The sequence below is a fragment of the Bos taurus genome, chromosome 8 (assembly GCF_002263795.3).
Source record: "Bos taurus isolate L1 Dominette 01449 registration number 42190680 breed Hereford chromosome 8, ARS-UCD2.0, whole genome shotgun sequence".
Lineage (NCBI taxonomy): Eukaryota > Metazoa > Chordata > Mammalia > Artiodactyla > Bovidae > Bos > Bos taurus.
Genome location: NC_037335.1, coordinates 70,526,410 through 70,552,675, shown reverse-complemented (window position 1 = coordinate 70,552,675; position 26,266 = coordinate 70,526,410). Strand labels below are relative to the sequence as shown.

The 26,266-nt window shown below is 46.0% G+C and overlaps 2 protein-coding genes across 4 annotated transcripts in view; both read left to right on the top strand.

Moving 5' to 3' along the window:
* The window catches only part of ENTPD4 (ectonucleoside triphosphate diphosphohydrolase 4), a 37,960-nt gene extending 33,550 nt beyond the window's left edge, over nucleotides 1-4,410 (top strand). For all 3 annotated transcript variants that reach the window (NM_001434802.1, NM_001434803.1, NM_001434801.1), the window contains exon 13: nucleotides 207-4,410. In NM_001434802.1, coding sequence (NP_001421731.1) covers nucleotides 207-435 — 229 coding nt within the window. In that variant the 3' untranslated portion in view covers nucleotides 436-4,410. The remainder of the gene's footprint in view (nucleotides 1-206) is intronic.
* A 20,845-nt stretch (nucleotides 4,411-25,255) lies between these two features.
* Nucleotides 25,256-26,266, top strand: part of LOXL2 (lysyl oxidase like 2) — a 113,146-nt gene continuing 112,135 nt past the window's right edge. Inside the window, 1 exon segment of the mRNA NM_001099053.1 lies at nucleotides 25,256-25,528. The gene's annotated coding sequence lies outside the window, so the exon portion shown is untranslated.

Here is a 26,266-nt window from a genome sequence, read left to right as displayed (position 1 = left end):
GTTACCATTTTCATACTCAGAACCACCCTCTGCTGGGCCGCATTATCCTTTATTTTAGAGGTGAGGGAACCGGGTCTGGGAGACAGAGGTGACAGTTTCTGTCTGGTCCTAAACCAGGTCCCCCCTGCCCGGTCCCTGGGCACCGTCACCTTGCATCTGCTGCCTGCCTAGTTAGCCGTCCTGTTTATTCTTGTTCCCCGGGGCAGAGACATCCAGCAGGAGACCTTCCGGGCCAGCCATGCGCACTGGCGGGGCTTCTCCTTTGTGTACAACCACTACCTGTTCTCCGGCTGCTTCCTGGTGGTCCTGCTCGCTATCCTCCTCTACCTGCTGCGGCTGCGGCGCATCCACCGGCGGGCCCCGCGCAGCGGCTCAGCTGCCGCAGTCTGGCTGGAGGAAGGCCTTCCGTCCCAGAAGATAGCTGGTACCTTATGAACCGGACTCCGAGCCCCCAGAAGACTCTACAGGAAAAGCCATTTTTGCCTCAGGGTTTCTCCTCTTCATTCTCACGTAGTTTTGCTTTTCCTTTTCCTTTTTGTTCCTTGAAACAAAACCAAACCCCACTGTTAGTAAACTCCACTCTCCTAGAAGTATTGCGTCCAGCTGTTCTGTGTACAGCTTTGAATGGAGGAGTCAGGAAAAGGGAGCATCACTTCATTTTTGCTGCATAGACTGTCTGACAAAAATTACAAAGATTTTGGGTTGTTCTCTAAGGCATATTCGATTTTAAACAGATGCACTTTGATACTGGAGGAAAACAGCAGGCTGTCCTCTGTCAGGGGAGTTGGAACTGAGGGGTGACGCTTTCACAGAACCAGAACACGTTCTCACTGGACTGATCATCCCTGTTTCTGTCTTGAAAGCTCTCACCTAAAGAGGGAGATGCTTAGTTTTATTTATTGTTCAGGGCTCTTACTGTTTATTTTCTTGGCAGGTTTAAAAAACCAGAACCATTTATATCCACAGTAGGTAGGTATAGGCACCAAGAGGTAGCAGTTTTTAAAATTGATAGGAAGAGACCTGAAAAAATGTGAAAATGACCAGAGTGCTGTGTGTGTGTGTGTGTGTGTGTGTGTGTGTGTATGTATGTGTATGTGTGTGTGTGCGTGTGCGCGCGCCCAACACCAATGGGAGAGAGTGAGAGAGTACAGTGCTGTCACTTTTAAAAGCACATGCTTCAGAGTCTACTGTTGCATTTCATTTCATTTAGAAAAAAATCAGTCCTCGATACCAACCACAGGCAATTACTTCCTTCATCCCATCTTTCAGCACCCTTAGAACACTATGTTTTTGACTGAGTTGGAAAATTCATAGTTTCACTGGTTTTAATGTTGTTAGAACTGGAGCTGGTGTCTGCCAACTGGCATGTCTGTATTTCTCATTCATTTGTGGTTATTTAATTGTGCTCTGGTTTCTTCCACCTACAAGTTGGTATCCCTCCTGCCCTCGTATTTCAGAGACTTGGCTTGATTGTTGTGGTTGAGGTAGTCCTGGCAGGGCCACTGTAAAGCCACAGGACTAAGAGAAAGAAGAATCAACTCACATTTTGAGGAAAACAAGTTTGACATCAAACAAAAATCTAAAAAGTCTGTGAGATGGGTGGTTTTTTACCTATTTATTTAGTTCAGAAACTTTGGACATTCTCATACATAGTTTTTTAGATGATGGGGTGTGTGTGTGTGTGTGTGTGTGTACACATGCATGCACGCCCCTAGACTATTTCTTAATTCCACAACAGGTAAATCCATCTAGTTGGTAACAGATTTATATTTTGAGAGTCATCAGCTGCTTTTTAAAAGAAACACTGATGAGAGAAAGAATTCAGGTTCTTAAGCCCTTATTTAATTTAGAAAAAAAATTGGATATTCATCTTGTCTAGTAATTACTTAAAAACCTGACATACTATATGTTGATAACTTAAGAGATTACAGATTTAAAAAAAAAAAAAAAAGAGATTACAGATTTATGAAAGAAATGCAAATCCTCTGATCCTGCTCTTCGAAGTGAACATTCTAACAATGGAAAAATTGTTGGTAGAAAGTTTGCCTCTCAGATATCAAGAAGGTTGGAGGAGCTAGATGGTGTCATAGCATCTCATGTGTAGAGAGACTTAAGAGAGGATGGAGACAGGTATTTCTCGAAAAAATCCAGCCTCTGAAATGCTGATCTCCACCTGTTTAATTCCTTGGTTCCTGGTAAACACTGTTCTTTTTCAAGGCACAGCCACACCGTGAGCTGTGTCGTGAGTACCCCAGGGGTAGAGAGCTGGCATGCTTCTCCTTGGCTTCTTAGAGGGGTTGCCCTGCGGACTGTAGGTGGCATTAGTGATGAACAAAAAGTAAGTTTACACGTTAGCTTTTCTACCACCAGCCATGTGGAGTAGTAAGGCCCTAACCTGCAGGATGAAAATTTCCCAGTACCTGGAATATGTGATTTTGCCTTTCAGATCACGACAAGGATAAGCTAGCACAGGTTGGTTTAAGTGGGCGTAAATTAAGACCTCCTACGGTAAACAGCCACTTTTTAGATAAAGGGTGCTAATGTGGTCCAGCTCTGTATGTTTGGGGAGTGCAGCAGAGACCAGCATGGAAGATCCATGCTTGACATCCGTCTGCCAGGACCTATCTCAGTCTCCAAAAGGAGTCCCCAGATTAGGGTCCCAAGGCACAGTGGTCTTGTACTTTGCATAGTTCGGAGCTGTGTACCCCATCAAAGAAATCCCAGCAGAGGCTTGGCAAGCCATCACCCACAGGGAAAATCTGGGAGACTCTTGAGCTGAGAATGTGTTTTCAGTTTTTTTGAGGTCATTAAAGGAAAAGTAACCGATAGACACCAGAGACTACATGTGACCTATAGAGCCTCAGACACTTACTCAGTGTCCCTTTAGAGAGGACGCTGCTGAGCCTCCACAGAGGGTCCATTCAAGAACGGATATCCAGTGCCTTCTCTCTATTTAGAGAGGTCCCTGCGACCAGCGTGAGCACAGAAAGAAGGGCCAGAGACATGACCAACTGCAATCTGAAAATAGTTGTGGATGTGCCAGAATCTCACTCATCTTTTTCTCTAGGTACTTTTCAAGATTGGTTTTCTAATAAACCAGATAACATATTCCCCCCTCCCCCAACCCAAATTTAAAACATGCTGTTGGGGGGTGGGCGCTCACTCTGCCCTGTTGTGACATCAGCAGGCACAGGAGGGGCCTAATTCTGGAAGCAAAGAAATAATGTCAATTAAGGGCTGGCTAAGAAGGCAGTAAAGTGTGAACACTTTTAGTGACAGAAAGCAGGAGAAATCAGATGGGTGGGAGGGAACTTGCTGAAAGCCTCGAAAAGAGCAGTGTTCTGTGTTAGCTTTCTGTTGGGTGGAAAGATTGCTCAAGTAAACGCTTCTGTTCATCATCCTACCTGTGCTGCTCCTTTTTAAACCTCCAGAGAATGTTCTTGAATATTTTACAGTCCCTGCAATGACATCACAGTAAAAGTACAAACAGACTGATTGGTCCCAGTGGTTTTTGCACATTCTCGCCCTAAACCACTGGCTTTTTGCAGCTCCCCAGCTGGAAGCTGGGGAGACCCCTTGCTCTCCTGTCATCATACCTGTGCACGCAGGTGGGAAAGCTCTAGAGTACCTGGTGTTTAAATCTGAAACTCAGATTTAACATAGGATACTTCTCCATCTAAGAAGCATGCACCACTTAGCAAGAAACTCAAACAGGCAACTGCGTTTTCCAAGCTTTTTTTAAAAAAAAATCAGCTTTAGAATATTGTGTGGTTACGTGCAATGAGTGCAGCAGAACTACCTACAAGTAAATTATTTAGTTATTTATTTCTCTTTCAGGGTTATGTTTTTTTACGTTTTTATTGATTGTCCTCTTCCGTAGTGAATGAGGTGACCAACCAAGGAGAATTCTGTGTTCTGTTACTGAGATTTTATTTCGAGGTTAGGAATTATACAAACTAAGGGAGCATCTCTAAATGTTTTTGATTTAAATGGTGTTTTCCATTCAAAGAATAATTGCCCTCGGGCAGTTGTGCTGTTGTATCATTTTCTGTGTTTGGCAGCCTCACCCTGCGACACTCCAGAGGGATGGGTGCTGAGAATAAAATGGAAGTTCATCTGATGGCCCATAGGTTCTGTGTGAGCTTGCTTGCTTGTGATTTGTAAAGAGATTTTCCTCTGATGTTTGAATCTTGTTACCTGTTAGAATGCTTAGTTGAACTTGAATCTCAATTCAGTAAAATAAATTGTCTGAGTCTGACTACACACTCCATGCGTTTGCTGTATTTGACAGGCGTGGTGGAGGGAGGGGTCCCGGTGTCCTTCAGCTGGAAACCCAAATATATAATGAGTAGAAACATTCACCACGGTGTAATACTAAGCTATTCATCAACAATAAAGGCCATTGAAAGACTACTGTTTATATAAGATTGTCATTTTAAAGGACCCATTAACTATATCTCTGGTGGGTCAGACGGTAAAGAATCTGCCTGCAATGCAGGAGACCTGGGTTCAATCCCTGGGTTAGGAAGATCCCCTGGAGAAGGGAAAGGCAACCCACTCTGGTATTCTTGCCTGGATAATCCCATGGACAGAGGAGCATGGTGGGCTACAGTCCATGGAGTCGCAAAGAGTCAGGACTGAGCGACGGAAACACATTAACTATGTATATACATAAAAGGAAAAGAAATGATCAAATGTTATGCATTTTTGTCTTATAAGTAGTAAAATAATTGCTGACCTTATATTGCACCATTTTACAATTAGATCTAAGTTTAAAACCATTGGCTTTTTTTCCAGAGAAGCATGAATCCCGTTATTAATGTTGCCAGCAACTATTAGAAGCTACCCCTATTTTTCAGCTGTTTGAGAATATCTAAATAGGGCTGCAGGAGGAAGGACCTGAGCCATAACCTGAAAATAGATGTTAAGAGACAGATGGAAAGGAAGGGGACCGGCTGTTAAGAACAACAAAAATAAAAGCAGGGCAGGTTCGGGGGAGGCAGAACCAAGTGGGAATGTTGGAGGGCAGTGAGTGCAGGGCAAGGAACCAGCCAGTGAGCACAGGAAGGAATGGTAACGTTAAAACCTGCTTAAATAATTCTTGAGGCAACGCAGTGAACACAGGCCTCTGTGCCTGAGGGTAAATAAATTATATCAAAGCCTTCTAGAGATGTCTACATTTTATTCCACTTCTTGGAAGAGAAATAAGTGCCTGTTTCCAGCAGACTGCCCTTGTTAACAGACCTGCAAGGCAACAGTTTTGGGTTTTGGTTTTTCATCTGTTTCTGATCCCCCATTGAGTTTGGAATGCAAAAGTGGATCTTTTTTTTTTTACCCTGAGATCCCAAAATGCTAATGGATTGCACAGAGGGGTTTGTGGTGCTCTCACTGTCCTGGGAGCCGGGAATGTCATCTCTGTCTGAGACAGAGTATCTTCTAACCGAAAGTCATCAAAGACACAGGAGCTTAGGAGCGCCCTTTCTCCCAAAGCCCAGTGTGTATAGATTGGGGCTTTGCCTGGAGCTGAGCCTCCCACCCAGAGGAAATCCTACACCCCAAGGGTCCTCTCCAGCCCCGTCCTGTCTGGGAGCCTGCTGGCCCCAGCCTGTGATCTGCTGCCTGTTGACAAAAGGAGAGTTGATTGAGCTGTCACGTTTCCCTTTGTCCTCAGCATGCTCAACTCTCCCTCCTGCTCTCTGTTAGTGCATCCATTAAGGCTGACGAGAACCTGGCTGGAGGTCGAACTTCTTGGACTTCTATCTGCGCCCATCACCTTTGATCCTGTCTGGCAGGTGGATTGCATCCGGGCTCCAGACTTCACGGCCACTTAAACATTTCTGTCAACAGCCCCATTGTGTGTCCGAGCGCCAGACAAGAAGGCTCAGCCTTAAGACTTGCACCCTGAGGAAAACTACTGAAACCCCCTCACTGAACAGTGGTGGTGATGGGTACAGAAGATGGACTTCGTATTTAAACACAGAAACTCAAGGAAGAGAAAAAGGATTATATTTGAGAAAAGGAGAAGAGGGAAAAGTTGGTCTATGGCCAGGTTCACTGGAAGACTGAGCACCCCCTTAATTCCCAGTGTGGGACGAACTCTTTCACTGTATTATTTCTAGAAAGTCCCAGACTGGCTTTGCTCACTGTCCTCCTGGGTTTATAATGGATAATTTTGATACCATCTTCCACCCTTTTCATGATAATCAGAGTCTGAAGGAGGCAACTTTGGAAGCATTAATCCTCCTCGTGCCTGTGATAACACGTGACTTAAACTGCAGGGACCAGACATAGCACTTTCTCCTGAGAGTCCATCTCCACCTGGCACAAGCTTAATTCATTACCTAGATTTTAGATTCAAAAAGACAGACACACATTTAATGGGCTCTACCCAGCCTTGTAAAGTTTGTTATTTAGGTCATGGCAGCAAAACAGAATTTTTTGGAAGCTCCTGGCCATTGTCCATAATGTTCAAATGACACTATCCTCTTTAGCCTTCTGTGGCCTTGCTGTCTATCAGTCTATCTGCTCCATCTCTAAGTCCCCTTGAATGTGGATCATGAGGGGGTCTTGTGTTTACTTTCTGTATTTCTGTTTATGTCTAATCCAACAAAGAAAACCCCACACAGCACCTACTGTTTCATAAATATTTGTAGTATAAGAAAAAAAATCTGGTTTCTTTGTCAAGGCAGTAGTAACTCTTTAGGTTCCTAGGATTTGCAATATAAATAGTTTATACATCTTTTATTCAGTCTTCTTTCTGGATGACAGAGTCTTATTCAAATTTAAAGCCATGTACAGTTTTACATTTTATTTTTTAATATAAATTTATTTATTTTAAGTGGAGGCTAATTACTTTACAATATTGTATTGGTTTTGCCATACATCAACATGAATCCACCACGGGTGTACACGTGTTCCCCATCCTGAACACCCCTCCCACCTTCCTCCCCATACCATCCCTAATTGAGTGTGGGTGGCTTTTAGTTTTGAAAATTTTTCTTCTTTGGCTTACTTTCTGCACAGATGCTGGATGCATTTCCTTTTGTTAGTTTCATGTTCAGTACTAACTAAAGGTGTGTTAGACACCTTTCACGTAGGTGACAAAGCTAGACAGCGTTTTAAAAAGCAGAGATATCACTTTGCTAACAAACTCCATATAGTCAAAGCTGTGGTTTTGCCAGTAGTCATGTACTGATGTGAGAGTTGGTCCATAAAGAAGGCTGAGCATTGAAGAATCGATGCCCCTGAACCGTGGTGCTGGAGAAGACACCTGAGAGTCCCCTAGACGGCAAGAATACCAAACCAGTCAATCCCAAAGGAAATCAACACCGAATATTCATTGGAAGGACTGTTGTTTAAGTTGTTTGGTTCAGCTCAGTTGCTCGGTAAGTGTCCAACTATTTGCAACTTCATGGACTACATCACACCACGACTCCCTGTCTATCACCAATTCCTGGGTCTTACTCAAACTCATGTCCATTGAGTCAGTGATGTCATCCAACTATCCTCTGTCATCCCCTTCTCCTGTGTTTGATCTTTCCCAGCATCAGGGTTTTATTCTAATGAATCAGCTCTTCACATCAGGTGGCCAAAGTATTGGAGCTTCAGCTTCAACATCAGTCCTTCCAATGAATATTCATGATTGATTTCCCCCAGGATTGACTGGTTTGATCTCTCTGCAGTCCAAAAGACTCTCAAGAGTCTTCTCCAATACCACCGCTCAAAAACATCAATTCTTCAGTGCTCAGCCCTCTCCACAGTCCAACTCTCACATCCATACATGACCACTGGAAAAACCACATTTTAAAGCTTTATGTAGAAAAACTTAGAAATAAATTCAAGTGGTTTCCTTCCTTCTTTACCATGTAGTCTTGGAAAAAAAGGAAAAAGAATCCCTAAATTAGGTATTGATAAGTAGAGGTAAATTAAGATGGGTGTTTTACAAATTGCAGCTTGGAGAAAATTTCTGTATGTGATCATATTCTAAGCATAGCTTCAGATTTTTTTTTTTCCTTTTAAAATTGTTCTAAAGTTAATCATCTTTTAAACCCCACCCCCAAGCACCAAATGCAAGGGGAGGGTAAGGATGGACTTAGCTCTATCAAAGATAAGAATTTCTGTTCAACAGCCATCACAGTCAAAACTAACAGGTGGCAAACCCAGAGGGTATTTGCAATGACTAAACCTGGAAAGGGATTAATATATATTATAAAAGGTTTTTTTGGAAATCAGCGAGAAAAAGGAAAGCCCAAAGAAAATTGGGCTATGGGAAGAGTTTCCTGGTGGTGTAGTGGTTAGGACTCTGTGCTTTCACTGCTGTGGCCCTGGGTTCAATCCCTGGTCAGGGAACTAAGATCTCCCAAGCTACGTGGCATGGCCAAAAAAGGAAAAAAGAAAAATAGGCTATGAATGACCCACAGAAAGGGGAGCTGAATGACTAACAAGAAAGGAGAAACTAGACCAGATGTCAGCAGAATTGTTCTCCAAAGGGCCAGATAGGAAATATTTTCGGTTCACAGCCCATATAAATTCTATCCAAAACTTACTTCACTGTGCTTTTGTAGTGTGAAATGAGTCATAGACAACATGTAAATGAGCTTTTTATCTTTACAGAAGGTGGATGGCAGGCCAATTCCACCCATGGACAGTATTTGCCAGCCCCTCCTCTAGACACTGCACTCTGCTGGGTGTAATATTAGAGAAGATCATCCCACCCCTACATACCATCCTTTAATTTACTTCCACTTGAGAATTACCCTTATTTCTGCTTCCTGCCAACTGTTACTTAGATGTCCCACAGAACATACCTCCTCCCCCATACCTTTTTCCTCTGAGCAGTTTCTGCTAACTCAGACCAGAAACCTGCATGTCACTCTAGAGTTCTTTCTTATCACCCCCTTTCTGCATGTGTGAAAGTGGAAATGTTAGTCACTCAGTCATGTCTGACTCTTTGAAACCCTATGGATTATAGCCCACCAGGCTCCTCTGTCCTTGGATTTCTCCAGGCAAGAATACTGGAATGGATTCCTATTTCCTTCTCCAAGGGATCTTCCCCCACCCAGGGATCAAACTTGGGTCTCCTGTATTACAGGCAGATCTTTACCATTTGAGCCACCAGGGCAGTCCCTCTCTGCATGTAATAATCACCAATCAAGCATCAGAGTCACCATTTTCTTGGATGTAAGTTTCTAGGTGCAGCCTCAGCCTGCCTATCTGGGTAGCATCCTCTGAGAACCCCATAGCAGGGGTTGCAGTCCACCTGCTGTCCAGCTGCAGAAAGAGATTTCGCCACCTAGTGGCTGCTCTAACCCTTGTCTTTTTCTTTCTCTGAGGACCTGAACAGCCTGCCCTTCTTCAGAAGCAGTGTATCCTTTGCAGCGGAATCACAAACTAAAAGTACATTTTATCACTGTAAGTCCAGAAATGTCCCGTGAGTCGTACAAAGTTAGAGAGATCTAAGTCCACCATTAGTGGGAAACCAGAGGTGTGATTGATCCCTGGGTTGGGAAGATCCCCTGGAGAAGGAAATGGCAACCTACTCCAGTACTCTTGCCTAGAAAATTCCATAGACTGAGGAGCCTGGTAGGCTACAGTGCATGGGATCGCAAAAAGAGTCGGACACGACTGAGCGACTTCATTTCAGAGGTGTGATAATGCCACCAACTGGCTCCGTGGGTAACTGGCTCCCTGTGTCTCCCTGGCCCTTCCTCTGGGTGTTTCCACTGCTTGCTCATTGGTGTCCTGAGGCCTATAGAGCTGAGGTCTGTCCTGGAAAAGGACAGACTCACTCCTCACTCTCACACATGGGTACCTAACAGTGGCAGGTAGGGAAAAATTCAATTTAGATCAACCCATTGGAATAGCAGGTAGTTTCCTGTGGCTGCCGTTGGGTTTCCCGACGGCTCAGCAGTAAAGAATCTGCCTATCAAGAGACAGAGGAGACTCAGGTTCAATCCCTGGGCCAGGAAGATTCCCCTGGAGAAGTAAATGGCAAACCATTCCAAGTCTTCTTGCCTGGAGAATCCCATGGACAGGGGAGCCTGATGGGCTATAATCCATAGGGGTCGCAAAGAGTCAGACACTACTGACCACCAGCATGGTGCTCTTTCCAGCTTTCCACGATCTCTCCTATAGCTGCCATAGCAAATTACCACACATTTGGGTGGCTTAAATCAACAGAAATGTATTCTCTCAGTGTTGGGAGCCCAGGGGTCCAAAGGAGTCAGTAGGGCCAGGCTCTCCACTAGAGAAAAGCCTTAGTGGGGACCCTCCCTGCTTGAGTAGCCGAGTCCCTGGATCCATCCAGGTTTCCAATCAGTCTATTCTTGAATCTCCCCCCTGCCCCTGCTTCCCCTGTTTAATGAGCCAGTATGCTTCCTTTTGCGCCTAAGAAAGCTCAAGTTCGTAAGCCTGCAATTTGCACTTGCAATTAAAAGACCGCACTGATGACCACAGGAGGTTCCCCTTGCCATGCAATTCTGAGGTCACCTCCCCATTGTTAGGCCACACTTCACAGGCTGAGGGCACAGTCCCCCTCACAAGACTACCCTCACTTCAGACACTAGCTGCAGGTTCCAGGGTCCCCAGGCCTCTACATTTCTGACCAACTGGGTACAAATTTGAGGGTTCTTATGATACCCTCAGGTTCGAGGGTTCTCTAGAATGACTCACAGAACTCCTTAGTTACAGTTGCAGTTTCATTATAAAGGATACAAATCAGGACAAGCCCAATGAAGAAACATATGAGACAAGGAAAGTCTGGGAGGGTCCAAAGTGAGCAGTTTTCGTGTCTTCAGGACCCATCACCCTCCAGGCACGAAGCCTTGCTGGCCAGAGTTTTTATTGGGGTTTCATTATACAAGCTGGAGAAGGCAATGGCACCCCACTCCAGTACTCTTGCTTGGAAAATCCCATGGACGGAGGAGCCTGGTAGGCTGCAGTCCATGGGGTCGCGAAGAGTCGGAGACGACTGAGCGACTTCACTTTTACTTTTCACTTTCATGCATTGGAGAAGGAAATGGCAACCCAGTCCAGTGTTCTTGCCTGGAGAATCCCAGGGACAGGGGCGCCTGGTGGGCTGCCATCTATGGGGTCGCACAGAGTCGGACACGACTGAAGTAACTTAGCAGCAGCAGCAGCATTATATAAGCATGATTGACTGAGTCCTTGGCTACATAACGATTCAATCTCTAGGCCTTTTCTCCAGAGGTTGGGAAGTCAGATTGATGTAACATAGCCTAAAATCCCAACCCTTCAATCACATAATTGGTCTTTCTGACGTGGCAAGCCCCCATCCTGAAACTATCCAGGGGCCACCATGAGTCACCTCAGCATAAACTCAGGCATGGTTCTGGGGACCCACCATGAATAACAAAGACACCGCTATCACTGGGGAAATGCCAAGGGTTTAGGAGCTTTCTGTCCAGGCCGAGGGATGAAAACCAGACAAATTCTTTTTTTTTAAGTGAGTAGTTTTTTTGGTTTTGTTTTTTTTAATTTATGTTGGCTGCACTGGATCTTCACTGTGGACTGCATGCTTCTCCAGTTGCAGTACGCGAGCTGCACAGCCTGCAGGCACACTGGTTGTAGTGCGCCTGCTTAGTTGAGGCATGTGGGATCTTAGTTCCCTGACCAGGAATCGAACTCAGGCCCCTGCACTGAGAGTGTGGAGGGAAGCTTCACACTGGTCCAGGGAACATTCTTTTTGCATTTAAGAGAGCTCAAACTGGTGAGTCTGCAATTTCCACTTGCAATTAAAAGAACATTGATGACTCTGTTCAGTTCAGTTCAGTTCAGTCACTCAGTCATGTCCGACTCTTTGCGACCCCATGAATCGCAGCACGCCAGGCCTCCCTGTCCATCACCAACTCCTGGAGTTCACTCAGACTCACATCCATTGAGTCAGTGATGCCATCCAGCCATCTCATCCTCTGTCGTCCCCTTCTCCTCCTGCCACCAATCCCTCCCGGCATCAGAGTCTTTTCCAATGAGTCAACTCTTTCCATGAGGTGGCCAAAGTACTGGAGTTTCAGCTTCAGCATCATTCCCTCCAAAGAAATCCCAGGGCTGATCTCCTTTAGAATGGACTGGTTGGATCTCCTTGCAGTCCAAGGGACTCTCAAGAGTCTTCTCCAACACCACAGTTCAAAAGCATCAATTCTTTGGTGCTCAGCCTTCTTCACAGTCCAACTCTTATGGCAGAAAGTGAAGAGGAACTAAAAAGCCTCTTGATGAAAGTGAAAGAGGAGAGTGAAAAAGTTGGCTTAAAGGTCAACATTCAGAAAACTAAGATCATGGCATCCGGTCCCATCACTTCATGGCAAATAGATGGGGAAACAGTAGAAACAGTGTCAGACTTTATTTTTGGGGCTCCAGAATCACTGCAGATGATGACTGCAGCCATGAAATTAAAAGATGCTTACTCCTTGGAAGGAAAGTTATGACCAACCTAGATAGCATATTCAAAAGCAGAGACATGACTTTGCCAACAAAGTTTCGTCTAGTCAAGGCTATGGTTTTTCCTGTGGTTATGTATGGATGTGAGAGTTGGACTGTGAAGAAGGCTGAGCGACGAAGAATTAATGCTTTTGAACTGTGGTGTTAGAGAAGACTCTTGAGAGTCTAGACCCCCAGAAAAGTCCCCAGACAAATTCTTTATTAAACAACCCCCAACACACATGCACACACACACTCTGAAAAAAAAATCTGCAGTTAACACAATGCAGCTAATCACCGAAAAGCATCAGTACTCTCTCTGCTCCTCAACCAAACCGGCAGAACTTGCTTTGTCCTGACTGCAGGGAACCAGTGAACATGTCTGTAAAAATGCAAACACTGAGAGAGGTATGAACTTCTGATTTTCCGAAAGGAGAGAAGTCAGGAGATGACGGTGAGTGAGAGGCTGGGTAGGGAAGCCATGCAGGCAGCAAGGCCAGCTTTGTGCCTGCCCCTCAGGACTTTCTGGCCTCCGAGAAACCCAGCCACTCATCCCACAAGTATTTATTAAACAAAGGTACTTGAAATAGCAGTGGAAAAAATAAGGAAAATAAGAAAGCAAGCCCTGCCGCTGTGGCACTTGCATTCCAGCAGAGAAGAAAACAAATGAATAATGTACACTGTATGCTCCAAGGCTTAAAGGCTAAATGGAGAAGTAGCATAGTGGAGAAGGTGAATAGGAAATGCCAGAGAAGTGGAGGGGGGGATGGAAAATATTACAGTCAAGAAAGTCCTCCCAGGGAAGATGGCACTGGAACAAAGTCTTTTTGTTGTTTGTTTATTGTTGTCCCGTTCCAACACTGAAGTATAAAGGGACCTGCAAGTCCCATGTCACCACAGCGAAAACAGGCCCCTGTGCCCCGTTCCCACCCGACCCCAGGCCTGGGTGCGTGCACGCTAATTTCCTTCACTCGTGTCCTACTCTTTTCGACCCCATGGACTATAGTACACCAGGCTCCTCTATCCATGGGATTCTCCAGGCAAGAATACTGGAGTGGATTGCCATGCCCTCTTCCAGGGAAACTTCCCAATCCAGGGATCAAACTGGTGTCTCTTATGTTGCCTGCATTTGCAAGCAGGTTCTTTACCACCTGGGAAGCCCCGCTCCCCAGACCTACTCACAGGATAAATACACATTACAAATTTTTTTAAACAAAGCAGAACTAATAACAAGTGATCAGGCAGCAAGAGTGATTTGGAAAATTAAATGTCAATTTTAAATAGTGAGTGAGTGAATATTGCTCAGTCATGTCCAACTCTTTGTGACCCCATGGACTGTAGCCTGCCAGGTTCCTCTGCCCATGGAGTTCTCCAGGCAAGAATACTGGATTGGGTAGCCATTCCCTTCTCCAGGGGATCTTCTCTACCCAGGGAACAGACCCAGGTCTCCCGCATTGCAGGAGGATTCTTTGCTGACTGAGCCACAAGGGAAGCCCAAGAATACTGGATTGGATAGCCTATCCCTTCTCCAGGGGATCTTCCTGACCCAGGAATCAAATCAAGGTCTCCTGCATTGCAGGTGGATTTACCATCTGAGCTACCAGGGAAGCCCTTGTAAATGGTAAAAGGGTCAGAAACCTAAGACCAACAAAGTGCAGATTCTGTGCAAAATGGTCCTTCTAAATTTTAAGACACATGTCACCAATCAACACATAAGAACACGCACTACCAGATATCACATGACAGCCTGAATCTCCAGTGGGAACTCCATCCCCCAACAGCAGGTAGTCCACCTGGCCCCAAAGGGCTTGGTGAGTTTCAGAAGGAGGGGGTTTTAGGAGCCTCCTTGGTGGCCTAGTGGTTAAGACTTTGCCTTCCAATGCAGAGGGTGTGGGTTCAATACCTGGTCAGGGAGCTAAGATCCCACCCACCTGCACCTCGTGACCACAAAACCAAAACATAGAACAGAAGCAACATTGTAACAAATTCAATAAAGACTTTTAAATGGTCCACATCAAAAATCTTAAAAAAAAAAAAAAAAAAAAGAGAGAGAGAGAAGGAAGTCTTAGAGCTCCCATGCCTACCTCCTTCCACATTCTGCAGAATGACCAGAGAAAAGGATGTGCAATTTCCCTCTGCCCTCCTCTCTCAAAAGGGTGGATGTGGGTGGAGGGAGGTGGGTTGGCCGCAGATGGGGCTGAGGCCTTAGCCCTGTGGCAGTTGAATCATTTAAGAATGGTTGGGCTTCTGTCCTTGGAATGGGACATATTTGAATGGTTTCCAATGTAGAAGTTACTGGAATCAATCAAGAGAGGGGACTGAGTTAACTGGCCAATGCTCTGGGTGCCCATCTCCAAACACCAAGATTAGGACTTCAGCATACGAATTTAGTGGGATGCAATTCAGTCCACAGCAGCGTTCCTGCCCTTGGGGTTTGGGCCTTTTTGCGGAACCATGGCTTCCTTGGAAACTCCCACCCTCCCAGATATTTAAGCCAACTGCCTTTGTGAGCTCTTGGGGTCTTCTTCTTGGGAGTGGGAGGCTGGTGACAGCTGGATTCTTGCTTCCTCTGTCTCCCCCAGAGTGCTGAACTGGCTCTGGGCACGTAGGAACCTCATAAATGCCAGCAGTTGGGATGGACCAGAGTCAGGCTGTGTCCTCAGCCAACCCTGAGCAATCTGGGCAGGCGCTACAGAGCACCGGGAACCCGCAGGGCTTTGCTGGGCTGTGGCCAGAGCGGGGCCCTGCCAGATGCCAGCCCATCGCTAGGCAGAAAAACTCCCATTTTTGTCTGGCGCACTCTCTCCCTGCTCTAGCTGCATCTTCGAGACAAGGTGGTCAGAGCTGGCAGAAGCCAGGTGTCTGGGAATGAGATTTAGACTGATTTTTTTTTTAACTTTTTTTCCCTCTAAATGACTGTGCAGGGTGAAAGTCTCCACCTTCTCTCAGTGGGAGACTTTCTGGTGGAGGGGCCATGTGGGGAGTGAGGGGAACAGCAAAATTATAACGTGGGCAAAGTTGTTCTTTGGAACCTACTATCCCATGCTCTATGGCTTTGCCAAATTTCCAGGGTCCACTCTGTGTCCAGCCCCACCCTACCTGTTCCCAGATGTCCTAGGGCAACTCCTTGAACAAGTATTAAGCTGGTTTTCCAGGTCTGTGTCTTTCTCTCAGCACCGCCACCTGGCCCAGACTGGACCACCCTCCCACTTCTTCCCTCCCTGTCTATCCTTACCCTCCTCTCTCCCTCTTTCCCCCATCATTCATTACCCTCCCACCCCACACCAGGACTCCATGTGCTCCCCCCATTCCCCAGGACTCTCCAGTCCCTCTGATCTCTGCTCATTGCCTGGTGCCAGGCATTTTGACCTGAATCTCACACTGCTTTGTCTGGTTATTTAATGTCTATGTGGTTTTCTCTCCCAAATCACAATATAAGCCCTAAGGCACACTATAAGCCTAGTATAAGAACTGCATCAAATTTTATTTATTCCTTGTACCTATCCCTCTTCCAAATCCTGGCCATTTTACATACACACACACACACACACACGGAGACAAGAAGGTATGATAGAACTCTAGTTGCTTTATGCAAACTGTTCAGAAAATAAAAAGACAAGCTGTAGACTGGGAGAAAAATCTTTTCAAAATAAATATCTGACAAAGGATTGTTTCCAGAATACACAAAACCCTCAAAACTCAATAATACGAAAACAAACAACCCAATTAAAAAGTGAAGGAAATACTTGAAAAGAGGACTCAAAGGACAACCCAAAAAAGATGGGCAGATGGCAAATAACCATATGAAAAGATGCTCCACATCATAAGTCACTCTAGAGAAATAAAAATTAAAATGACAATGAGACACTACTGTGTACCATTAAAATGGCCAAAATCTGGAACACTGACCCCACCAAATACCGGTGCGACTGAAGCAACAGGAGCTCTCACCCATCATTGCCTGACGGGGTGTGAAGTAGTACTGCCACCTGGGAAGACAGTTTGGCAGTTTCTTATAAAACTAAATGTATTCATTTCCCCCCACAATTACTCTGTTTTATGTGACTTTTCTCTCCAATTGTTTTTACTGTGGTAAAATACACATCATACAAAATGTACTGTCTTAAACTGTGACGTGCACGTGTGTGTGTGCTAAGTTGCTTCGGTTGTGTCTGACTCTTTGCGACCCCATGGCCTGTAGCCCTCCAGAATCCTCCGTCCATGGAATTCTCCAGCCAACAATACTGGAGTGAGTTCCCATGCCCTCCTCCAGGGGATCTTCTGGATGTACAGTCCAGTGATACTAAATACATTGACAATGTTGTCCAACCATCACCATCATCCATCTTCATAACCCCCTTATACCATCTCATAACTCCACCTCCTTCATCTTATAAAACTGAAACTCTATACCCTTTATTAATGACTTTCTGATTCCCCTCCCCCTAGCCCCTGTCAACCATCATTCTACATTCCTTTATGATTTTAACCCCCTAAGTATCTCATAAAAGTAGAATCATATAGATTTGTCTTTTTGTGACATAATGTCCTTAAGATTAATCTAAGCTGTAGCATATGTGAGAATTCTTTTGAAGGCAGCATAATATTCCATCCAAAGTATAAGCCATTTAAACTAAACTTACTATTACCACGTGATTTAGTACTTGTGCTCCTTGATATTTATCCAAATGAGTTGAAGACTTATGTCCACACAAAAACCTGCACACACATGTTTATGGCAGCTTTATGCAGAACTGTCAAAACTTGGAAGCAGGCAAGATGTCCTTCAATAGGTGAATGGGTAAATAAACTGTGATACATCCAGACAATGGAATATTATTCAGCAATAAAAAGGAATGAGCTGTCAAGTCATGAAAAGACATGGAGAAACATTCAATGCATATTACTACATGAAAGAAGCCGATCTTAAGAAGTTACATACTATCTGATTCCAACTGTATTGTTACTGAAAGGTGTAGGGTTGGGCTGTTTGGTGCTCAAAAGCCAGTGAATAGGCAGGTTTGGTGGAAATTTGCTTTGCTTCAGATGCTGGCAGCTGGGGAGGAAGGGCAGATGTCTGTTCAAAAGCTGACTGCCCGCCACCGACAAGCAGGGGGGTAAGAATTTTTACAGGCTGAGAGAGGGAGCTATCTGCAGAAACAGCAGAGTCAGCTCTGACAGTCATCTTGAAATTGGTCATGTGGTGGTCTGACAAGTGTCATCTTGATTGTTTTAGGTTCAGTTAATCTTCAGTTCCAGGGTCAGTTTCTTTTCATTTCCTTGAGGTCAGTTCTTAGAATTGTGGCAGCTTATGTCATGGCTACAGTCTAGTCATCATATAGTTAACTTCTTCCACCTGGTGGGGGTTTCAGTATCTATAAGACAGCTCACAGGCAATGGTTCAAAATATTATTTATGGCCCTTGAGAAGGAACTAAAGGTCCTTGACTATGTTTAATGACTACATTATTATTATTATTTGGTCTCCTTTGACTGTTTTCTTTTGTTTCTGCATTTTCTCATTTCTCTGATTACACTTATCCTTTGACTAAAGTTTTCCACAGACAAAAGGCAGGCAGAGGACACGGGTTGGGGGGAAGTGCCGTAGTGTCCTGCTGTGTTTCAACATGACACACTGAAGAAGGCAAAACCACGGAGACAGTAAGAGGATCAGCAGTTTCCAGAAGGAGGGTGGGGAGTGATTAACCCATAGTGGGGGACAGAGAATGAATAGTCATCCTAGAAAATAGACTGTATGAATGAAATTATATTTTTAAAATATAAAACCAGTATATGGATAGAATACTGCAGATGTCTGGATCTAAGAAAGCCAGATAGAAGGGCCTGATAGATATTCAGCCAACACAGGACCACTGGAATATGTGAATATTCTGCCTGGGGAATCCTCTGCCTGGGGAAAAGGCAGAGGCACCCTAACCACTTGTGACAATTGTGCTATCTGAGCAGATTTGTGACTCTCCAGGGTTTTGAAGACCTCAATCTGGATCCGTTTTCAGAGTTGCTGCTAACCTGCCAAGAGACAGTGATCCCATCAACAGCTCTATGGGTTTCTAGTTCCATGTCAGAAATCAGATGATTGGCCCAGATGTTCTCTAAAACCCCTTGGTTTATTAGGTGCTGCAGAGCCCAAGGAGAAGGAAATGGCAACCCACTCCAGTGTTCTTGCCTGGAGAATCCCAGGGACAGGGGAGCCTGGTGGGCTGCCATCTATGGGGTCGCGCAGAGTCGGACACGACTGAAGTGACTTAGCAGACTTAGCAGCAGAGCCCAAGAGCTCAGTGCTGTGCAAGACATAGACCACTAGGGGGCACTGCCTCCTAGGAGAAAGCAGAAGTTGTTCCCTAACATCTTGCCTGTAGTGTACACATTCATTAAAAGTAGTTGTGATATATCATAGACCAATGGAACAGAATAGAGAGCCCAGAAATAATTCCACCCATTTATGGTCACCATTCTAAAGGAGATCAGCCCTGGGATTTCTTTGGAAGGAATGATGCTAAAGCTGAAATTCCAGTACTTTGGCCACCTCATGCAAAGAGTTGACTCATTGGAAAAGACTCTGATGCTGGGAGGGATTGAGGGCAAGAGGAGAAGGGGACGACAGAGGATGAGATGGCTGGATGGCATCACTGACTCGATGGACATGAGTCTGAGTGAACTCCGGGAGTTGGTGATGGACAGGGAGGCCTGGCGTGCTGCGATTCACGGGGTCGCAAAGAGTCAGACACGACTGAGTGACTGATCTGATCTGAACCTATGACAAAGGAAGCTAGAATATACAACAGATAAAATACAGTTTTTTCAATAAATGATGCTGGGAAAATTGGACAACTCCATGTAAAAGAATGAAATTGGAATATTTTCTCACACCATATACAAAAGTAAACTCAAAATGGATTAAAGACCTGAATGTAGGACTTCCCTGGTGGTCCAGTGGCTAAGACCCCTGGCTGTCAATGCAGGGGGCCTGGGTTTGATCCCTGGTCAGGGAACTAGATCCCACATGCTACACCTAAGACCTTGCACAGCCAACTAAATAAAATAAATGTCTCTTTTTAAAAAGATCTGAATGGAAGACTGGAAACCATTAAACCCATAGAAGAAAACATAGGTGGAACACTCTTTGACATAAATCAGCGCAATCTTTTTTTGGATCTGTCTCCTAAAACAAAGGGAAAAGGCCAAAAAATAAACAAATGGGATCCGATTAAGCTTAAAAACTTTTGCACAGCAAAAGAAACCATTGACAAAACTGAAAGACAGCCTATTGAATGGGAGAAAATATTTTCAAATAATAAGACTGATAAGGAATTGATATCCAAAATGTATATAAAGCTCATACAACTCAACATCAAAAAAAGAGAAACAACCCAATTAAAAAATGGTCAGAAGATTTGAAGAGATATTCTCCCAAAGAAGACATGCATACAGATGGCCAACAGGCACATGAAAAGATGCTCAACACCCCTATTCACTAGGAAAATGCAAATCAAAAGCACAATGAGAATGTCAGAACGGCTATCATCAAAGAGAACACAAGTAACAAATGTTGGGGCGAGGATGTGGAGAAAAGGGAGCCCCTGTACACTGTTGATGAGAATATAAATTGGTTCAGCCACTGTGTTCAGAAAACACTATGAAGTTTCTGTCAAAAACTAAAAATAGAACTACCATATGACCCAGCAATTCCATTCCTGAGTATCGAAAGAAAACAAAAACACTAATTTGAGAAGATATTGTGTTGACCAAAATGTTCGTTTGGATTTTCCCGTAAGGTGTTACAAAAACCTGAACGATCTTTTTGGCCAGTCCAGTATATGTATGGAATTCCCTGGCGGTCCAGGGGTTACGACTCCTGTGCTTCCATTGCAGGGGCACAGGTTTGATCCCTGGCTGAGGAACAAAGATCCCAAAGCCATGAAGCGTGGCCAAAAAAAAAGATTCCCATATACCCTAATGTTTATAGCAGCACTATTTACAATAGCCAAGATATGAAAGCCACCTAAGTGCCCATCAACAGGTGAACAGATAAAAAAGATGTTATATACATATGCATATATTCATTCTAAAGAATCCACCTGCAATGTGGGAGACCTGGGTTCAATCACTGGGTTGGGAAGATTCCTTGGAGAAAGGCATAGCAACCCACTCCGGTATTCTTGCCAGGAGAATCCCCATGGACAGAGGAACCATGTGGGCTACAGTCCATTGAGTCACAAAGAGTCGGACACAACTGAGCGACTAAGCACAGCATAATAACTGTATGTGGAGTATAATCTAAAAATTGTAAATCACTATGCTATACACATGATACTTATAAAATATTGTAAATCAACCATACCTTAATTTTAAAAAATAAAAGTGGTTGCAATAATGAATCTGAGAAAGCCAGTTTCAAGGCCTAATAGATATCTGGCCAACATAGGACCACTGGAATATATGAAATATTTGACCAACCCGCCTCCTGTAACCATAATCCCCTCCAGACCCATACCCTGGCCCCTTCACCCACACTTCAAATCACTTTCGCAACTGGCTGGACCAATGTTTGCCTGAGTGGTTGTTGGTTCCCTTTTGACTTAACAGGCAAGTTGGAGCCGTTTCAAATCCATAGATTTAATCTACTGGTTTCTCCATTCTTACTAGTATGAGTGATCACGGATAACATCCACTAAAAGTATTTCTATTTTAATCATCCCTTACAGGCTTTCCAGTGGTTTCGGTTCAATCTGCTTCACTTCAACAAATACTGATCAGAGACATGTGCCGCTGACCACAGAGTTTAACAGCACATGGACCCACGGTTTCTGTGCGTAAGGAGCTCATAGGAGTCCCACAAGAGAGATAAATGGAATGTACAGATAACTGTTAACATAAATAGGAAGTGATGCATAGTGAAGGAATGATGCAAGTGCTGTGGAGCCCAGAGGAATGCGGATTTTCCACTTTACACCGATTGCTCTGAAATTCTGCCTGTGCTCCCTTGGAGGTTAGGGTCTTCCCAGACCACGGCCCCTTCTCCCCTGAGCTGGGTTGAAAGAGCATCCATGCTTCTCTCACCTTCTCTCCTCCTAACTCAGCTTTGGTTTTCCCGGTAGCCTGACCCCACCACTTTACTCTTTCTGTGTGTCACGGTGAGTCCTGCCAGCCTCCCCGCAGAGGCTAGCACACCGGACGGAATTCACTGAGTCTCAGGCTGTGCTGCCAGGATGGGACATGCCCAGACCGTTAGGAAGGTGATTTTGGCAACAGAACTCAAGAGCCAGGAAAAAGAGAGTGCAGTCCACGCCCTTGAACTCGCCCTGTGGGAATGTGACTCTTGTGGCCCCTGGGGGTGGGGCGGGGCAGGAGGGCGCTGCCTTCTCCTTGGAAGCCCTGTGTGGGGCCCACGAGTCTGCGCAGTTCAGTGCCCTCTACTCTTTGCAGTCTTGCAGCCTGGCGGGGAGCTCATGTCAAAGAGCAACTTGTGGAGCCGTCTCACAGGGCAGGGACCATGCTGCATCCTCCGTGGATCCAGCCCATTATTCCTCTGGGAGGTTTTTGAATGAGCTTGTTTCCTACAGACGAGACAAGTGAAGCGAAGGAGTCACCTGTCTAGGACAGTAAGTAGCTGAGCCAGGTTTCGAACCCAGGTCCTCTGATGGCAGAAATGCGCTCAGAATCCATTGTGTGGGTGTGCCTCTGGGGCAGCACAGAGCCTGGGACAGGAGGGTGACAGATACGGCCTTAGAGACATACAGCCATCATATTGTCGACCATCCTAGAAACATGGCCATCATATTGTTTCACCTAGAACAAGGGTGTACGGTTTTCCTGAAGCGGCATCCCAAGTCCTTGGTTCAGTTCAACAGAAGTGCATCAGTGAACTACTCTGTGCAAGCTGCTGACACTCATTTTCTCTTGAGAATGGGGGATGGTGAATGAAGCCCAAGAGGATGCCCTGAAGCCTCCAGGGTAGAGCCACTTAGAACTTGCAAGAGGGATCAGGTACCCTTTAGAGATCCCAACCTGATCGCTTATCACCTCTGTCTGTGACTCTGAGGAAATCACCTAGCCTCTCTGAGCGTCAGCTGTCTCATTCATAACAATTATCAGGAACCACGTAATAGCTGCTCACGATTGTCTTGGTGTGATTTACATTGGTAACAGTTGTAAGCACCTTGATGTCTAAGACTAAGAAATGACACTATGGACCATGGTCATTTTAGAGCCTAGAATAGTCTAAAGCTGTTTAAAAGGACATGGAAAATGTGCCCCAAATAATATAGTTTAAAAAAAAAATCTAGATACAAAAACTCTATTAATAATTTGATTTTAGAGGTATCATGAAGGAAATAGTCCAAAATGTTAAATGTTTGTCTACAAGTGATAGGACATCAGGATGAATGTTTTTTTCATTATACTTTCTTATATTTTCTGAATGTTCCACTAGGAGTTTTCATTATTTTCACAACCAGACAAAACAGTGTTTATAAATGTGTTTCATTTTATACCTTATTGGTGAATTCTTTAACAGGAAGAGTAGGGTTAGAAGAGGGGGAAATCAGAGAAAAAGGTGAGGGGAGAAGAGAGAGCTCTCTTCCTGCTGGCAATTATTGAGCATCTGCTGTGTGCAGGCACTGTGTAGGGTGTGGATTGTGATAGTTGAGTGAGATCTCAAAGAACAAGGTGGTGCTGGGCAGATAGGCAAGGAAATGGCATGTGCAAAGGCCCTGGGGCATGAAATAGGGATGCAGAACAGCTAGTAAGGCCTTTGATGGGGAGGAGAGAGCATGGTTGGGAGATAGGCAGGCTGAAAATGCCCTTGAGAGGCCCCTTTCAGCTGTATCAAGGGGTTCAGGCTGCAACCTGGGGGCCCTGGAGTTACTGTGGGCTTTTTTGTTTCAGTTGAAATTTTTCTTGAGATAATTGTAGATTCACATGCAGTTGTAAGAAGCAATACAGAGAAAGCCCTCACTCACTTTGCTCAGTTTTCCCCAATGGTGACATTTTGCAAAACTATACAATAATATTACAACCAGATGTTGATGGAATCCATTGATATTCAGATTTCCTCACTTACTCATACTGTGTGTATGTGGTATGTAGTGTGTGTGTGTGTATAGTAAGTTCTACACAATTTTATCACCTGTGTAGCTTCTGGTATTCACCACCACAGTCAGGACTCTGAACATTTCCAATATCCCAGGGATCCCTCATGCTGCCTTTTTAGAAATACACCCACCTCCCTCCTGGCCCTTTCCTGTACCATTCACCAGACCTGAGGATCGCTTCATTGTTCAGGGTGAGGAGGAGGACTGTGAGAAGAGCTCACAGGGCTTGGGGTGGGCTGTGAGTCAGGGTGCCAAGTTTGGGGCTTGCTACGTACATATAGTCAAAGCTACGGTTTTTCCAGTGTGTGGTTTTTCATGTACGGATGTGGTAGTTGGACCATAAAGAAGGCTGAGAGCTGAAGAATTGATGCTTTTGAATTGTGGTGCTGGAGAAGATTCTTGAGAATCTCTTGGGCAGCAGGGAGATCAAACCAGTCAATCCTAAAGGAAATCAACCCTGAATGTTCATGGGACTGATACTAAAGCTGAAGCTCCAATACTTTGGCCACCTGATGCAAAGAACTGACTCATTGGAAAAGACTCTGATGGTGGGAAAGATTGAGGGCAAGAGGAGAAGAGGGCAACAGAGGATGAGGTGCTTGCATGACATCACCGACTCAATGAACACGAGTTTGAGCAAACTCCAGGAGATGGTGAAGGACAGGGAAGCCTGGTGTGCTGCAGTCCATGGGGTCGCAAAGAGTTGGACAGGACTGAGCGACCAAACAACAGGTTAGCTGTGGCAGATGGAATGTCCTAGAGAACAACGGGCTTACAAACCCAGGGATAAGGAGACAAGTCTGAGCTGGAGGCTGAGATTGGGAGTCCCCACCTATCCCAGATGAAGCTTCGAGTTTACTGGGGAGGCAGAGGAGTGGGAAGAGGGAACAGAGGAAGAACCAAGAAGAGGAGCCCCATCTTTAATGTAAATCCCTTTTTTGGGTTTCTGCCCACTGCCAAAGGCCCACAGACTGGGTGCCTTGTTTTCCATCGACTATCTCCTGCCCCGGCCAAACCTGGCTCTTGCATAGGAAGTCCCGGGGAATCTCCTCAGGGCTCCCCCAGCCCACAGGACGCCCTCCCTTTGTCTTCAGTGTGAGCCTCCGAGCGAGGCAAGGAATGTCCTGCGCCATAGACATCCTTAGCTGCGTCGGGTTCAGGCTCCTGATCGCAATGCTAAACCCGGCCCTGCACTGTAGGGAAGGACCTTAAAGATAACTGAATCCAAAGCCTTTAATTTACAAAAGAAGAAGGGATTCTCAGAGGAGAGAGACGATCTGCCTGAAGAAAGGGGGCTGTGCATAGTCACCTCCAGAAACTGCTTTGCCCATCAGGAAAACCCCAGGAGAGGCAGATGAATGTTTCTGAACTCTTTCAATCACCAGTTTTCATTGAGCATCTATTAGGTACCAGGCAGCGCTAGGCTCTCTGCAGTCGCGGAGGGAATTGGCGCGGACTCTACTGGAGATGGATAAAGACACCGAAGGGTTAAATTCCAGGAGTTCTGCGTGGGGGCGGGGGCGGGGGCGGGAGAGGGGAGTGTAGAGGAATCTCCCAGAGGAAAAGCCCGCTCCCTAGTTTCTCAGGCTCCGGAAACCTGGGCGAGAATAGTCTAGGAAGGGCTGCCCCGTTGGCGCGCAGCCTCCACCGCACAGCCCCTCTGGCCCCGGGAGCGGTCGCTCTCGAATTACAACAAAAGGGGCTGGAGGCCGGGCCTGCTGCGGTGGCCGCCTTCAGGGAAGGGGGTGGGTCCGGGGAGGGATTTGCCGTCCGACGCTGGTTAAAAGTACCGGGAAAAGGGTTCAGGAGCCACCCCAGCCCACGGCTTCCTAAACTTGGGAGTTCGCTTTCTTCAACCACCGGAGAAGTCGCCGGCTCGCCCCCATCTGCTCGGGAAAGGGGCTCCGCGGCGACGGGCGCAGAGAGGAGCCACCAGTGGAGAGCCTGGCCCAGCCAAGCAGTGCGCACCACTTCTGCCAAGTAAGCGCGCTGCCTGAGCCTCCTCCTCCCCAGGGCGGTTCGCGGGAAAGCGGAGGTCTGGGTGGGGTCTTCAGGATCCGCTCCCCACGGGCCGCCTCTCAGCAGTGCGTGGGGCTCCCGGGACCTACGAGGGGGGCACACAGAGAGAAAGCTTGTTGCTCGGAGATGTGAAGACTTGCAGGCTAACGGGACCCACCCAGTCCCACCTCGCCTGAACCCGGTTAGCCCTAGCTGGCCGCTAGGTCGGTAGCTCGCCAGGGGCGCCTGCAACCAGGCAGGACAGAGCCGGTCGAGACCCGGTGCGGGCTAGGTGCCTAGGAGGGCGCAGCGTAGGGCCACGGACACTGAGGGCTGCGCTGGTGCCTGGAATTCTGGCTTTTGAGGATGTGGAGCGCGTGGGGGACTGGGGGCGCACTGGGGCGTCTCCTGAGCTGTGGCTTTGGGTATGTGGAGCACACTGGGTTGGGATGGGGGTGTGCGAAGGTCGGGGGCTAGGGCGCAGCCTGAGAGCTGGAATTGGTTTTCTCTTCAGCCTGCCAGAAAGGCTAGCCTGAGCGCTGGAGTGCGCGCTGAGTCCTTTGGGCAGAGAGGTCCTCTCCGCGCCCCAGGTAGCCATTCCTGGCGTGTCTGGCTACCGGGAAACCCCTCCCGCCGTTATCACATGGAGGCTCTGGAGCAGAAAAGCGCCAGCACAGACGAATCCATGGATGGTACACACAGGATCGCCTTGGGGCTAAT